The sequence below is a fragment of the Chinchilla lanigera genome, unplaced genomic scaffold (assembly GCF_000276665.1).
Source record: "Chinchilla lanigera isolate Chin_1 unplaced genomic scaffold, ChiLan1.0 scaffold00021, whole genome shotgun sequence".
NCBI classification, from domain to species: Eukaryota; Metazoa; Chordata; class Mammalia; order Rodentia; family Chinchillidae; genus Chinchilla; species Chinchilla lanigera.
The window spans coordinates 18,617,971-18,634,898 of record NW_004955422.1 but is presented as its reverse complement, the minus strand read 5'-3'; the positions used below and the strand labels follow the sequence as shown (position 1 = coordinate 18,634,898).

The 16,928-nt window shown below is 35.2% G+C and overlaps 1 protein-coding gene and 1 pseudogene across 16 annotated transcripts in view; one reads left to right on the top strand and one right to left on the bottom strand.

Moving 5' to 3' along the window:
• LOC102019710 (chromosome unknown open reading frame, human C11orf80) overlaps nt 1–16,928 on the top strand; it is a 184,920-nt gene that overhangs the window by 91,371 nt on the left and 76,621 nt on the right. For all 16 annotated transcript variants that reach the window (XM_013513892.1, XM_013513896.1, XM_013513897.1 and 13 more), the window contains one exon: nt 5,851–5,904. In XM_013513892.1, the coding sequence (XP_013369346.1) occupies nt 5,851–5,904 (54 nt within the window). The remainder of the gene's footprint in view (nt 1–5,850; nt 5,905–16,928) is intronic.
• Nucleotides 4,771–5,570, bottom strand: LOC106148440 (annotated as a pseudogene).

Sequence of the window (16,928 nt, the reverse complement as noted above, 5' to 3'; positions counted from 1 at the left end):
ATATATATATATATATATATATTATAAATAAGGTCCTGCTCTCATCTTTTCATCTGAAGGACAGAAGTTCATTACTTGAGTACAGACACATTAGAAATATGGCTGAAAATTGAGGGCGGATGGGCTGTGGAACAGGCAGAAATCTTCCCTGGGCACATTCACTAAAAGTGACCTATTTTCAACAATTGTTGATAGAATACTTGTTAAAACAGAAAGGATGTTAGAGGAAACTGTGATATGTGATTAAGAAACATTGGCACAGTAAGCTAGGTGGGCTGTGAGGTTTTTTTGTTTTGTTTTTAAAGTTGTAGCTCCTCATTAGTTACAAGTATAGGCCTGCCAGTAGCTGTCCAATGACCCACTCTCCCATTTGTTAAGAATTGGTATATGCGTGGGAGAAGCATAGAAAAAAAGAGAGACAGGCAGACACTGTCTTTTGTTAAATGTTCTATGCTGTGTTGGCTCTGACCTTTGGAAGCATGTATCATTTGTCCAGAACCACTTAAAATCTTGATTAGAGTGCTATATTCTAGTAGAACCTTCTGTGACAGTGAAAATGTTCTATATTTATGGTAGTTTAATACACTAGCCCTTAGCCACATATGGCTATTGATTACTTGTAGTGTGGCTAGTATGACTGAGGAACTGAATTTTTAATCTAGCTAAATTTAAATACCCACATGTAACACTGGGTACTATATACTGGATAGTGTACATTTAGGAAATGGATTTGGCTCTCACTCTAGTTTAGTCATTCTCAAATTTTCCCCCCTGCCCTGAGAGTATATATTTTTCTGAGAGAATATGCATTTTTTTTATGGCAGTGGGGTCATGTCCCTTTGGGAAAAGGCATGTTCCATTTGGGAGAGAGCTCCAAGTAGTTCTGATCTTTTTTCTTCTCTTATGAGCCTACCTCTTTTTTCATCCTCTGTTCCAAAGAATTATTACTCTAGCCAGGCGTGGTGGCGCAAGCCTGTAATCTTAGCACTCAGGAGGCTGAGGCAAGAGGATTGCTGTGCTTTCAGGGCCCACCTGGGCTACATAGTGAGCTCAAGGCCAGACCAAACTGCATAGTGAAACCCTGTCTCAAAAAGGAAAAAAAAAAAGTATTATTACTCTAAATCAGTGGTGGTGAAACTATGGCACATGTGCCATAATGGGCTGTTTGTCTTTTTAAATTTTATTTTATTATTTATTTTAAAGAGAATAGTAAAAAAAAAAGAACAATAGCAACATACCAATATCACTGATATAAACAAAACAAAGCAAGAACATTAAAAGTGATACAGGGTTTCAAAACAAAATGATAGGAATTAACAGTGGTTGTTATATTTTTTTTTTTTTTTTTTTTTTTATCTTTTTTAGACAGGGTCTTGCTATGTAGTTCAGGCTGGTTTTGAGCTGACTTTGTAGCCCAGGCTGGTCTCAAACTTGCAGCAATCCTCCTGCCTCAGCCTCCTGAGTGCTGGGATTACAGGCAGGCTCTACCATGCCCAGCTATTATATTACATAGTTATCTTCAACTACATTGCTCAGATTACCAGATATAAGAATGGAAGATTGTTCAAACCATTAAAGAGAATAAAAAATAATTATTAAATAAAACTTTAGAGATGATACAGAGTTTCACTGGACAAGATGGTAGGAATTCACCAATGGTTGTTCCATTGCATAGTTGTCTTCAAATTAGTTGCTTAGATTACCAGATATAAGCATGCAAAATTGGTCAAAATATAAAAAAAATTAAGCATTAACTGTTCCTTTCAATAGACCATCAGACAGCAGTACAGTTATCTCAGCTATTCGTATATATTTTGCCTTCCTTTCTTTTTTCTTCTTTCCTTCATCCCAGTTGTACCTTCCTTTGAGCAATTTCTTTCTCTTTGCTATCTATTCTATGTTCTGAGTTTTACTTACTCTTTCAGGTTCCTACACCCAGGAGACAATATGATGTTTACACATGAGGGTATTTCACTTATGAGTATGGTCTCTAGTTGCATCCATTTGCCTACAAAAGTCTTGAGTTTATCTTTTTTATAGCTGAGTAATACTCCATTGTATAGAAATACCACATCTTTTTTATCCATACTTCAGTGGATGGGCTTTTGGGTGGTTTCCAAGATTCAGCTATAACAGATTATGCTGCTTTAAACATGGGTGCACATATATCATTGTGGTATGATGTTTTTAATTCTTCTGGGAAAATACCCAGAAGGGGAATAGCTGGGTTAAGTGGGGCTTCTAATCCTAATTTTGTGAGGAGTCTCCAAACTGATTTCCACAGTGGTTTCACTAATCTACACTCCCACCAACAGTGGAGTAGAGTTCCTTTTTCCCCATGGCCTCTCCAGCATTTGTTATTGGTTGATTTCTTACTGCTAGCCATTCTTTCTGGGGTAAGGTGGAATCTCAGTGTTGTTTTAATTTGCATTTCTCGAATGACTAATGATGTTGAACATTTTTTCATATATTTATTTGCCATTAGTGTTTCTTCATCTGAGAGATGTGTATTCGTCTCAGATACCCGTAATGGGCTGTTTGTATCATGGAAAGCTCTAAAAGGTTCTCCATCACTGCTTTAAATGTACTAATGTTCATATTTAGGACTATAGGTACAAACAATTCTTGCCTGATAGCCTAGGAAAACCTCTTCAAGAATACATGGTTAAAAGAAGGATCAAAATTTTAATTCACTCTTACACTGGAATGTGAGTTACTGGAATTGAATGCTCTTGATTATTATCTGAAAATGCCATCTTCACATAATCCTTTTCTACAAGCTACTGTATAATCACATTCAAAGGGACAGTCTTGGTGTTAATTATAGGTAATTGCTGAATATAGGTGAAAAGCCTTGCTTTTAGGTTATCATCTCCCAAGAAGTTATTCTGCCTACAGATAGTCATTTTAGCCTCACAGTCTTCTTTGGTGTTTTCATTTTACACCCCCCCTTTTTTTTTTTTGCTACCAGGAATTGAGCTCAGGGCCTTGTGCTTGCCAGGCAGGCGCTTATGCCACTGAGCTATATCCCTGGCCCCCTTTTTTGTTTTTAATATGTTAAAAAGTAACATAATGTAAAGGCTGTGATTAGTATTTAAAAAATCCAAATTTTGAAGGAATGAATTTTATAAAGAATTCTGTAATGAACGGGATGCAATATCTTGATACATAATAATTTTAAGATTTAAAAATTTTAGAAGCAGAAAATCTTAACTTTAAATTCTTCTAATGTTCAAAACAAAAATCATCTTGTAAATCTCCCTAATAAAATGTGTCCTTGGTACACATGTCTTGGGCACTTTGAAAATGTTAAAATTTCTAAAGTTTGAGGAAGAGAGGCAGCACATAAAGACTTCATGAATCTTTTTTCCCAAAAAGAATACTTCCAGTAAAACATTTTATCATTTTATCTGAGTATGCATTGATATTTTTGTTTTTCCATGAAAAAGGGAATTTACATTAATTCTGTAGTTTTTCATGTAAAAATGTACACATACAGAAATTTAACTTCTTGAGTGACCAGTCAAACATGATTTAATGAAAAATTTTAGGATGAAATAGTCTGTGTAGGGCTGGGGATTTAGCTCAGTGGCACAGCGCCTGCCTGGCAAGCATGAGGTCGTGAGTTCAATTCCTGGTACCAGAAAAAAAACCAAAAAAAAAAAAAAAAGTGTATGTAGATTTATATTTGTGTAGGATAAAGCTACAAAGAACATGTTACAGAATTTTACTTAAATTCTCTGTTAAGCAAAATGATTTACCCCAAACAACCAGTAACTTTCTGAAATTATTAATAAAACAAATCATTTAACAAAATAGTCATTTCAGACTATCAACTTAGATTTTCTATTATACACACCAAAATTGCATTCTCTTAACATGAAATTTTTTTTGCAGTGCAAAAGGATAACAGATACTTAAAATATTTGCTTTAAAATACAACCTATTGGGCTGGGGTTATAGCTCAGTGGCACATGCACCTGCCTGGCAAGCACAAGGTCCTGAGTTCGATTCCTGGTACCAAATAAATAAGTAAATAAATAAATAAAATACAACCTGTGAGGTCTGATCAAAGTATAAAAGAATATTTAAATTTTAAAAATGTGTTACAGTAAAAGATATATAGCAATGTGTCTTTTACTATATTTTTTTTCAAAATTTAAAATTCACAAATTTTTTTAGTCACATTTGACATATAAGCCATCCTTCTGAAGCTGTCTAAATGATTAGGTACCATGAAACTTTCTTTTTCTAAAACTCTTTTAAAACCCTCAGGTGAAAGGTTTATTTATGAAATAAAACAGTGCTGGGTGTGGTGGCACATGCCTGTAATCCCAGCACTTGGGAGGCTGAGGCAGGAGGATCGCTGTGAGTTTGAGGCTAGCCCGTGTTACACAGTGAGTTCAGGGCCAGCCTAAACGGCATAGTAAAACCCTGTCTCAAAAAGACAACAAAACAAAACAAAACAAAGAACTGGAACTACAGTTCTTCTCATTTTTTTGTCACTTTTATTTAATTTATTGGTACATTTTAGATATATATAATGATACATTCATCATAGGGAATTTGTACCTGTACATGATGTATCTTCTTTTTTTCCCATTCCCCTCCTCTCCCTATTCTTCTCATTTCTGTATTAAACTGTAGCTGTAGGGTTTTTTAAAATGTGGCATCTTGAAAGCTGCTCCTTAGAGATTTTCAAAATATTTCCAGCTTAACTTAGTCAAAAGAGCCTAAAATGACCCTTTAAACAATGTCCTTTTAATACTTTTAAAACTTGCTAGTGTCAAGATGAGTGCCTTTTCCACCCCTGCCACTGTCTCTTCTGTTATAGTTATGACTCCAGCCTTCAGGGTCCCTATCTTTACAGAAGAAATCCTTTCTGCTTCTTCCTTAATGGTGATCAGACCTATGATCAGTGTAACACTGTTCTTGGCTATAATGTCTGTCTGCTGGTAGGGATGAGAATTCTGATTTTACACTGTGATGGTGATGTATCCTGGCACCATTGGGAGCTTGAAGACTGGTTAAAAGTATGATTATGTAACTGAAGTGATGGTGAAGATCCTGACTGATCCACATGGAAACAAATTTCCCACCATATGGCATCTGTCTCAAAACATTGTTCATCCCTGCTTGTCTCTGATAATATTCTAGAGAAAAATATGACCTCTGAAATTATCTGTGATGATGGTGTCATGTGTTCCACAGTCCTTTTCTGTCTGCAGCTGGGAAATGTGGAGGTAGAGCTTGAATTTCCAGCACAATGCTGGGGCTATGATAAACTGACATCTTATGATGCATGACTAGTGCTTGATCTAAAACTGAATTTTGATGTGCCTTCCAAAAAGTTGGAATCTATTAAGTAGATTCATTGCATAAGGAACAGATACTTAATGTTTAAAATTCACAAACACAAATTGCTTCAGTTACCATCTTTATCTTTTGGAATTTTCACCCTTATTACCGGCCCAGTCTGGTGGAATAGCATAGAAGGCAGCTCTTCTGTCACTTTAGTTTCAAGGTTGCCTACAAAGAGTTTGGTCAGTTTCTGTTGCCACCACTCTCATCTCAACATCGCCCACTCCAGACCCAGGCCTACGCACCCTGTTTCCATTTTTTAAAACTGAATTACATTAGTAGGATCTCTTTTTAAATGTTAGGTATTTATAAGCAGTGTTTTCAGATTATCATTTGATGTCTTTTTAAGGTGCCAGGGATTAAACCCACGTCCTTGTGCATGCTAGGCAAGCAGTCTGCTGTTTATCTATACAGCTAGCCCTGATTTTTAAAGTGAACTCCATTTACTTGTCTTATTTGTCATATTTCCTTGTATTCTGTTTTTTACAGTTGCTTCTGTAAGAAGCATTTGTGGTGGCTTGGTCCTCAAGAAGTTCCTAAAAGGTAAGGAATTAGCCAACTTCTATGAGACTAAAACTCTTCCTGGCAATGAATTTGGTATTTTCTGAAATAGACTTATACTGAAAGATATAGCTGACAGACTTAATAAAAATACAGGATGCCTAAGTAAATTTGAATCTGAGATAAACGATAATTTTTTAGTGCAAGTATGTCTCATGAAATACTTTATCCTGCATTTAATCTGGCAACTCTACTGAAGGATGATCTATAAAAATCTGTAGAAGTAGGAATAGGCAAGATAGGGGCTGGGGATTTAGCTCAGTGGCATAGCACCTGCCTGGCAAACGTGAGGTCGTGAGTTTGATTCCTGGTACCAGAAACAAAACAAAACAAAACAAAAAAGGAATAGGCAAGATACCTATGCCACTGTAAATTCTCTGAATATAACCTCAGGCAAAAAGCTTCCCAGCTATAAAATAAAAATTTTAGTAAAATATTTGTTTACATCTACTTCAAAGAAAGAACATGTGACAAATGCTTTCAGTAGAAATAATTTTGACTAGCAGCAATACTGTTTTCTACATAATCTGCCAAAGTTGGTATGGTATGGTTTAGGAGCTTTTGGTATGAAGTATTGCTTCTTATCTTTGGTTTAAGAATAATCTACAAGCCCAAAGGACATAACACTTATTTTAAGTGTTGTGCTTGAGAATCATTGTGCTTTCATTTTTATCTTTTGTGATTGTTTGGTTCGTAAGTATCCAGTGTACCTATCTTTTCCTAATGAGTTAATTTACAGATTTTATAAGATAAATTTGGATTATACAGCTTTTTGTTGCTGGAATAAAATACCCAACATATACAATTAGAAGCAAAAGGGTTTAAGTTCATAGCTTTAGAGTTTTCAGTCTGTGGAAGAGCTGCTAACTATATGGCAGCAGAACATGGGAAAAACTAGAGAGGAAGGAGCCAAGCACCAGATATAGTCCTCAAGGTCACACCCCCATGACTCACCCAGGTACACCCAGAAATGTGCTTTACTTTGAGGTGTCTCTCAAGCCAATAAAGTTGACAACCAATGTTAATCATCACAAAATTAAAGAAAAAACTTTCCCCAACTAAGTATGGCAGTTAGATGACGACGATGACGATGATGATGACTTTGTCTTTTTGAGACAGGGTCTCACTGTACTGTTCAGGCTGGTCTTGAGCTCACTTCGTAACCCAGGCTGGTCTCAAACTTGAAATGATCCTCCCTGCTCAACCTCCCAAGTGCTGGGATTACAGGTGTGCGCCATCACACCTAGCTAGATTATTGTGTTGTTTTTTTTAAAATTTATACTAGTCCTTGCTTTGAGAGAACATGTTGTGTGTCAAAATGGAAATAACAAAAAGGCACATTAGAAAAGTATATTATAAATTTTACAATGTATTGTCATTGTGTGTGTGTGTGTGTGTGTTTTGCGGGGGAGAATGGGAGTGTTGAGCTACCTCCCCAGCTTTTTAAAATTTTATTTTGTGTAGAGTCTTGGTAAGTTTTCTGGGCTGGCCTCAAGCTTGCATTCCTATTGCCTCAGCTACCTTGACAGCTGGGATTACGGGTGTGTGCTACCCTAGCCCATTGAATTTTTTTGAGACTTTTTTCTTTTTTTATAGTATAGGCTGACCTTAAACTTTTCTATGTGGGCCAGGCTGGCCTCAAACTCATGGTAATCCTCCTGCCACAGCCTCTTGAGGGTTGGGATTATAGGCATGTGCCGCCATGCCCATCTTGCCCATTGGATTTTTTTTTCTTCTTCTTTTTTTTTTTTGAGATAGGATCTCCCTATGTAGTTCAGGCCGGCCTTGAACTCATTATGTAGCCCAGGCTGGCCTCAAACTCACAGTGATCCTCCTGCCTCAGCTGTCCGAGTGCTGAGGTTACAGTTGTCCACCACCATGCCCAGCTACCCATTGGATTTTTTAAGTGGCACATTTTCTTAGTACTTTGTAAAATTCATATCAGTTTAAAATTTTATACCCAATTTCCAGCAACTAAATTCTTGCATAAGTCAAACAGCAATGGTTTCTTTCATTTTGGTCCTGTCAAAGAAAAAGAAACTATTTTTGCAATTTAATTACAAGATGAATACTGTAAATACACAAACATGTAAGCGCTAACTCTATATTTTGAAAATGTTTCAGTGAAATTTTTTTTTTTTTTTGGTTTTTCTCCGGTACCGGGAACCGAACTCACGACCTTGCGCTTGCCAGGCAGGCGCTTTTTGCCGCTGAGCTAAATTCCCAGCCCCTCAGTGAAATAATTTTTAGTTTAATAATGGAACTTATAAGAGCTTGTTTGCTGAATGAAGGGTTATCAGGGTATATTCTTTGATTTTTTGTAGCTGTCTTGGCTCTCTGAATCTACCTTCCAGCTGCTTGTCTCTTTAGATTTTTAATAGACTTGCTCTGTGGCCCTAATTTAGGTTCCTTTCTTATATACACATTTAAAAGCAATAATTGTAGAGGAAAAGATATACAACAACAAAAAATTGAAACTTTTGTTCCCTGCTACTGAGCAGATATTTTATGAGAATTTAGGTAGAATGTTCTCCCTTTACTAATAATCACAATGAAGATTTGTTGAAGATTTACTTTGTGTTAGGCGTATGCTCAATACAGAGGAATTACAGTAGAGAACAAGAAAGATTTGATTTTTTTATTCTCATACTTAAGATATCTTAATTAGCCGGGCGTGGTGGCGCACACCTGTAATCCCAGCACTTGGGAGGCTGAGGCAGGAGAATCGTTGCAAGTGGAGACTAGCCTGGGCTACAAAGTGAGCTCAAGGCTAGTCTGAACTGCACATCGAGACCCTGTCTCAAAAAGACCAAAGAAAAAGATATCTTAATTCTTCTGTTGCCTCCTTAAGCATATGTCCAGAGCAAGGGAGAATCAGTTTATTGTTCTGGGGAGTTGCTCTGATTCTGAGGCTTTGGAGAGATCTGAATCTAAATTCAAGAACATGGTTTAACTGCCTCACAGTCATCTAACTTATTTATCAATTTTTAGTTGCTCTACTCTTTTGTATTATGCCCTTAGGACGATGCAAAGAATGGAATGATCATTCATAATGTTACTGCTCCAATTAGTATCTTTTTTTTTTTTTTTTTTGGTATCAGGAATCGAACTCAGGACCTTGTGCTTGCCAGGCAGGCACTTGTGCCACTAAGCTATATCCCCAGCTACTACTCCAATTAATATGTGTGAAAGTAGTGAGAATCCATATAAATAAAAGGGAGCAGGCTGGATGTGGTGGTGCATGCCTGTAATCCCAGTACTCCAGAGGTTGAGGCAGGAGAATCTCAAGCCAGAGCCCAACCTGGGTAATTTACAGAAACCCTATCTCAAAAAAAAGGGGTGGGGGAGCATATTCTTAGCATTAGGGAGGTGACAGAAATATTTCCTGCCATGTAAATCTGTACTTAATGTGCTTGTACCAGGAGTGGTCAGATTATATAGAAGGGTGCTTCAATTAATATTTGTGAAAGTAGTTTGAAAAAAAAATGAAATGGCTATAAGAACAAGGTAATGGTATTATTATCATTATTACTACTAGGAAGGAGGAGTTGAGTATAATTTACAGGATAACCACTTATTGTTATGTTAATACACATTTTAAATGATTTGTGTCCTGGTGACTTCATTTTAATTTAACTGTTATTTTAAAAGCTCAAAGCAATTTTATTTTATCTACTTTTATATTCTTGTGATAAAGAGAGGGTGGCTCTTTGTGCAAATATGAAGTCTTGTACACCAAGTTCACCATACAAATTGAGTCATTTGTTCATGGTCAGTTGCATTTATAGACAACTGCAACCTAAGTTTTTTTTCCAGCTGTTAGGGCTCATAATATTAACCTCTACTCTACTATAATGATATTCATTCATACTAATCAGTATGAATTAGTGAAGCTAACAAAGGAAATGGGCCAACACTGAGACTTAAATCCTTTGGCTTGTTGGCTTTTGCACCATTAGTTATGCCTTTATTAGTATTATTATTTATTTAATATTTCCATAATAGTTTAACAAACTGCTCTAAATGGATACATTCACTAATATTTACACTATTTAGTTAGCTTCACCAGGGAGTTTTTGGCAGCTGATTCATTAATCATCAAGTTTCTGGACGCTAAAGAATTATGTAGTGTATCTATACAAAATTAATAGTATACCTCTGAATTCAGTTTAACTATATTGTGGTCTTCATTGCTCAGTTGATTTCTCTGAGTGCCTAAAATAAGGTCACCTCTCTTTAGGTGAATTGGAATGTTGTAGAGCCATCCAAATTCAGTTCTCTTTACTTTTCAGTCTGTTCTACCAGGGTTTTATTGAGGTACTTTTTGTCTGGGTCTGCAACAATACAGATACTTCACTGTGCAAAATAAGTACATATTTTGGTTATTATAATTATGCTGTGTAATAAATAATGACCAAAGCAATCTGCCTATTCTCTTCATTTATGTTCTCTTTTTTCCCCTTTCTTCTCTGGCCCCAAATAAATACTTTTATTTGGTAAACTTTTATTGACTATCTGCCTTGGCACAAGGGAAATGGAGTGTATTAGGTCTATAATGGAAGTATGTTTATTGTGGAAGTATAACGGAAGTATGTACCATGCTTTTTTGGTTACCCAGAGGATATTCCCTAAAGTTCAGTTACCAGTATGCCTTTTTCCTTTAGTTATTTTTGTTTTGTTTTGTTTTTTCTGGTACCAGGAATTGAACTCGCAATCTTGCGCTTGCCAGGCAGGTACTGTGCTGCTGAGCTAAATCCCCAGCCCCTTCCTTTAGTTATTTTCGTCATCATTTAGTGTTAAATTCAGATAGCTTTTAAACTGTTTTCTTTTTATTTTATGAAAAATGAAACCAATTTTCATAACCAAATAATAAGAGAATAACAATAGTTGCTACATTGTGTATCATTATCTTCAAACTAGTTACTTAGTACAAGATGTAAGCCAAAAAGATTCTTACAAAAATTCTTACAAAAGATTCTTACAAAAAGATTCTTACAAAAAAATTCTTACACAAACTTTCTTTTCAATGAACTAAGATAAATTATTAGTATAAATGAAATAAATTAGCATTTATTTTGAAATACTTTTAAAACAATGAAATATGTAATTTGGGGAAGTATTTGAACTTCTTCCTACTTTCTACTAATTTGTCTTCTATTTTTCTCTTCATTTATGTGCATATGTACAGAGTCTGCCCCAAAAAAAGTGTACACAGTTCAGGAAAAGAAAAATAGTATGATCTTTTCCAAGGGGTGGTGTTACCCTAGAGGGTATTGGGGACCCTAGAGGATGTTGTATATCACAGAAAACCCACTACATTGCCAACTATTAGAGAAGAAATTGAAAATGCATGTGCAGCAGTCTCACTGACCAAGGTTACTCAAGCAGCAATTCACTGTAGCAATAAATAACTGGAAGCTAATAGGTATCACTTTGAGCACTCTTGTAATTGTAGAGGCCAAAGGTAACGTATTAATCTCATGATACCTCAATAAATTTAGTGATACCTCAATAAATTTAAAATATTTATAGAAGTTTTCCTTTTCCTGAAGTGTGTACACATTTTTGTGGATTATTTCTCTCTATATATATGTATATAGATATTATTGTATATATGTATAGCGTTTCTCATATAGGAGAAACCATGCCATGTTTGAGCTTGTGTGTCTGACTTATTTCACTTAACATTATGTTCACAAGTTGCATCCATTTACCTATGAATGCCTCAAGTTTATCTTTATGGAAAGGTAGTTCTCTATTGTGTATAAATATCACATTTTTCCTTATCCATTCATCTGTTGATGGACATATATGCTGTTTCCAAGATCTAGCTATTTTAAGTTGTGCTGCTATAAGCAGCTTTTTTATTTTTATTTTTTATTTATTTATTTATTTATTTTTTTCCTGTACCGGGAATCAAACTCACGACTTCACGCTTGCCAGGCAGGCGCTGTGCCGCTGAGCTAAATCCCCAGCCCCTATAAGCAGCTTTTAAATTTTATCATTTCTGTGCTGATGAGACTTTTTTCCCCTTCTCTGTCACTGCCATATCTCCTAAATTCCACTGGAATAGCTTTGTCAACTAGACTACCATTTGAGAGTTCCCCTGAAATACTATGTATAACATGTCTAAATGAGTTCATTTTTTTGAAACTAACTTGCTATATTGCTTATTCTTTCAGTGATATTAACATTCTCATAATTCTCGTGGGCTAGAAATTTTGCCTTTTAGAGGGGAAATTTTTTTTCCTTCATTATATAATCTACTTGATTTTTTTGTTGATTTGATAATTTATTTAAATTATAAGTGTAAATAATATAATGTAATTACAAACTATATTTAAAATAGCTTTATATTCTTCCCTTAATGATTTCCTATTTGCTTACTAGAATTTTTAAAAATGCATCACATATGATGCTTTCTGTCAGTGAGAATAATCACCTTTACTTTGAAAAAGGGTGCCCATGAAGGTAGGTAAATTATTGTGTTTAAAATTTTTCCATTACTACATATGATTAGGTATATTAATTACTATTTTTCATTGTACATTATCCACTTATATATAATCCCATTTGTATATTCATTTATGTATAATTCCTCATTTGTGTGGAACTATCATAAATATTTAGTGAAACATAGTTGTTTTAGTTGGTCTTACTTGCTCAGGTTGAAAAGATGTTTATCATGTTCTTGCTGAAATGAAGAAAAGGAAAAAAATTGAGAATTTGAAAAAAGCCACCTTTATAGCTATTTTACTGTTATTTCCTGTCTTTTATATTCATATTATATTTATTTGCCTATATTTCAAAAATATTTTCTCATTTCCTTTTTTTGTTTGTTTGTTTGTTGTGTTTTTTTTCCGGTACGGGGAATTGAACTCATGAGTTTGCCCTTGCCAGGCAGGCGCTGTGCTGCTGAGCTAAATCCCCAGCCCCTCATTTCCTTATTTTTTATTTAATTTATTTACTTATTTTGTGGTGCCAGAGACTGAACCCAGGGCTTTATATGTTCCAGGAAAGTGCTTCACCACTGAGCTCTCCCGTGTTCTACCATTCAGTTGTCTCATGCCTATTCACATAATTTAGCTCCATACAGTATGGCCAGTCATTAAAAAAAAATTCAAGTGTTTTTTCCAAATCAGAAGAATTTTTTTTCCAAAAGACTAAATGAGAATAACAGCCTTTGTAAGTAGGGAAAGCTTTGCTGTTGATATGGTTACATGGTTGTGCTATTTCAATATTTGTTTCTTTTCTGTGTTCTACCCTTCTGGTTGTTTTGCTTCATTTGTGTGCTAGTGATTGAACCCAGGGCCACATACCTGCTAGACAAGTGGTGCACCACTGAGCTCCATCTCCATTTCTTTCTCTCTCTTTTTTCCTTACTAGGTTTATCCTCTTTGTTAATTGTTGGGAAATGAAGTGAAGAGTGGTGCTTTCTGTGTGATAGAGGGATTGACAGGACCAGCCTTGCTTAACATTACAATGATGAACTCTTTGAATGTCTTAATAGAATTGCTGCTTTTTTAAAAATCTGAGATTCTTGTATTTAAAAAATACAAATCTATTATAATTTTACCTTTTACAGAATCAACAACTTTAAGGCTCAGAACTTCTCTAACATTTTTCCCTCCAGGAGCTCAGTTTTTTTAGATATAATTTCATCATTCTTGACAGCTAGGTCAGACATAAGTGTTCCCACTATTTCTGTTTCAGAGCTGAGAAAACCAAGACTTATCTCAGACTCATAAACTCAGTTTAGACGTAAGGAGAAAGTTTGTGGTCTTATAGATCACTAGTTACCCATTAAACTCTGTGAGATCACACACTTGTCAAACTTTGGATGCATCCTAGTCTCCTGCTGCCAAATTTGTCTAACACTTGGCAAGATTTTATAAAGGTTGATTAAAGATCAAGAGAAGATAAAGCAAATGAGTTTCTGTCTTCTTTTGCTTCCTTAATATTTCTTTACTCTTTTCTGTGTTACCTTTATCTAATTGCACTTTTTTACTGAAAACATGTTTATGATTTGATGTGACAAGAAAAAGGATTAAAAGGACAGAAAAGGTCCAGACATATTCCTTTACCTTTTTAATTTGGATGAATAAAAGAAGAAAAGGAGAGCATTTATTTTTAAATTAGTGATCCTGGGTGTTGGCTCATATCCTGGCTGAGTGATATATAACTGCTGTTTGTTTGTTTTGAGGTAGGGTCTAGCTAAATTGCCAGGCTGGGCTCAAACTTGTGATGTTCCTGCCTCCAGAGTGCTAGGATTACAGACGTGTACTACCACACCCACCTTATATTTTTCAGCAGTTAGTGGGAGCTCTTTTGCCTTGTATCCACTTTGGTTTAAAATCCTTGAACTGTTTTTACTACTTATTGAGTAATCAGCTGGGAATTTACTGCTTTAATTCTGGTCTTTTAGGTTACCACATACCTTTCATCTCCTCAGCTAGAAACATAGGAGTTGGCTTTCTATAGTGGTGAATTTGGCTGCTTTGTTGTTTTTTCCTGAGCAGACTTTATGGCTAGCCATTTGATACAGTCTGAAAAGTGGTTGGATGACATCAAATCATATACAAAAATTGACTCAAGATGGATCAAAGACTTAAATCTGAGAGCTAAAACTGTAAAACTCTTAGAAGAAAACATAGTATAAATCTTTTTGACCTGGATTAGGCAATATTTTCTTAGATATGACATTTAAGGCATAAGAAACCAAATAAAAACTAGATAAGTTAAACTCCATTAATTTAAAAGCTTTTCATACTTCAAGGGCTGAGAATATAGATCAGTGGTAGAGCATTTGCCTACCATGTGTCAGAGATCCTGAGGCACTGTAATAAACAAAACTTTCATGCTTTGAAAAATACTATCAAGAAAGTAAAAAGGCCAGTCACAAGCCTGGGAAATATAAAAGCCTCTAATCTCAAAGCTAAAGAAAAGAAAGATGGATATATATTGAATTTCTACAACTCAGTGATATAAAATCCAATTAAAATGGAAAATTACCTGACTAGACATTTCTCTGATATGTACAACTGGATAATAAGTACATAAAATACTCAACATTATTATTCATTAGGGAAATGTAAGTCAAAACTACAGTGAAATTCTGCTAGATATGCATTGGGATGAATACAACTAAAAATAAGCATAACAGTAAGTTTAACAGGAATGTAGAGAAGTTAGAGCCCTCATATATTTTCTTTTTTCTTTTTCTTGTCTTTTTGAGACAGGGTCTTGCTATACAGTTCAGGCTGGCCTTGAGCTCCTAGGCTGGTCTTGAACTCCCAGCAATCCTCCTGCCTCAGCCTTCTAAGTGCTGGGATTACAGGCATGCACCACCATGCCTAGTTTATAGTTTCATGTGGAATATAATATGGCTCTTTGGAGAACAGCCTGGCATTCCTCAAAAAGTTAAAGATAAAAGCTGACGGTGTAATTCAGTGGTAGAGCCCTTGCCTATGATGTGTAAAGCCTTAGGTTTGATATCCAGAATTGAAAGGAAGAGGAAGGGAAAACACAATTCCGAGATAAGAGTCTAGTATCCAAATACATTTTAAAAGCTTTTATTTTTCTACAATAGGACATATAACCTACTTGGGAAATAAACAAAGAATTACTGGAATATAATATCAGCACTGTATTTCTAGGGTCCAACACTGTATGTAGCATATAGTGGGTGTTGAATAAATATTTGCAGAATTAATGAATTTATCAGTTATCCCCTTTCTTATAATTTTAACTCTTTCTATGCTTCCTTCTAATCAGTTTATGAGAGTTCTTTTTTAAAATTTATTTTAAAAATAAAAGAAGAAAAACTTATTAACAGACATCCATTTACAAAATAGCATAAGAACAATACAAACAATACAGATTTACAGACAAAGTGGTAGGAAATTAACAATGATTGTTGTATTAAGTATTGATAGCTACAAAGTGGTTTCTCAGGAAAACAAATAGAGACATGCAATATTGATCAAACAAGTAATCATTAACTGTTCCTTTCTGTAGAGCAATAAAAAAACAGTAGTACAACTGTGTTAGCTATCCTGTATATACATACATACATAATTTCCCCTTCTTTCCCTTCTCTTTTCCCACACCCCAGTTGCCCTTTACTTTTGAACATTTTCCTTTCATTTCACAATGTCTATCATACCTCCTAGTTTTTATTCACTCTTTCAGGTTCTTAACTAGTGAGACAATACATTGCTTACACATGCAGGTCTGATTTATTTCGCTTATGAGTATGGTCTCTAGTTGTGACCATTTACCTATAAAAGCCTTGAGTTTATCTTTCTTTATAGCTGAGTAATATTCCATTATATAAAAGTACCACAATTTTTTTATCCATTCCCTAGTGGATGGACATTTGGGTTGCTTCCACAATTTAGCAATTACAAATTGCACCGCTATGAACATGGGTGCACATATATTGCTGTGATATGATATTTTCAGATCTTCTAGGAAAATACCCAGAAAGGGAATAGCTGGGTTGAATGAGACCTCTAGACCTAGTTTGCTGAGGAATCTCCAAACTGATTTCCACAGTGGTTTCACTGGTTTGCATTCCCACCAGCAGTGGAGAAGAGTTCCTATTTCTCCACAGCCTTGCCAGAATTTGTTATTGGTTGATTTCTTAATGATAGCCATTCTTACTGGGGTGAGATGAAATCTCAGTGTTGTTTTAATTTACATTTCTCGAATGACTAATGATGTTGAACATTTTCTCGTGTATTTATTTGCCATTTGTATTTCTTTATCTGAGAAGTGTGTATTCATCTCCGCTGCCCATTTTTGGATTGGGTCTTTGAATCTGGGGGAGCTGATGCTTTTTAATTCTTTATATGTTCTAGATAGAAGACCTTTGTCCAAGGGATAGTCAGCTAAACTTTTTTTCCCAATTTGTGGGTTTTCTTTTTACTCTGCTGGTGATTTCTTTAGATGTGCAGAAACTTTTCAGTAGGATGAGATCCCAGTTGTTGATTCTTTGAAGTACT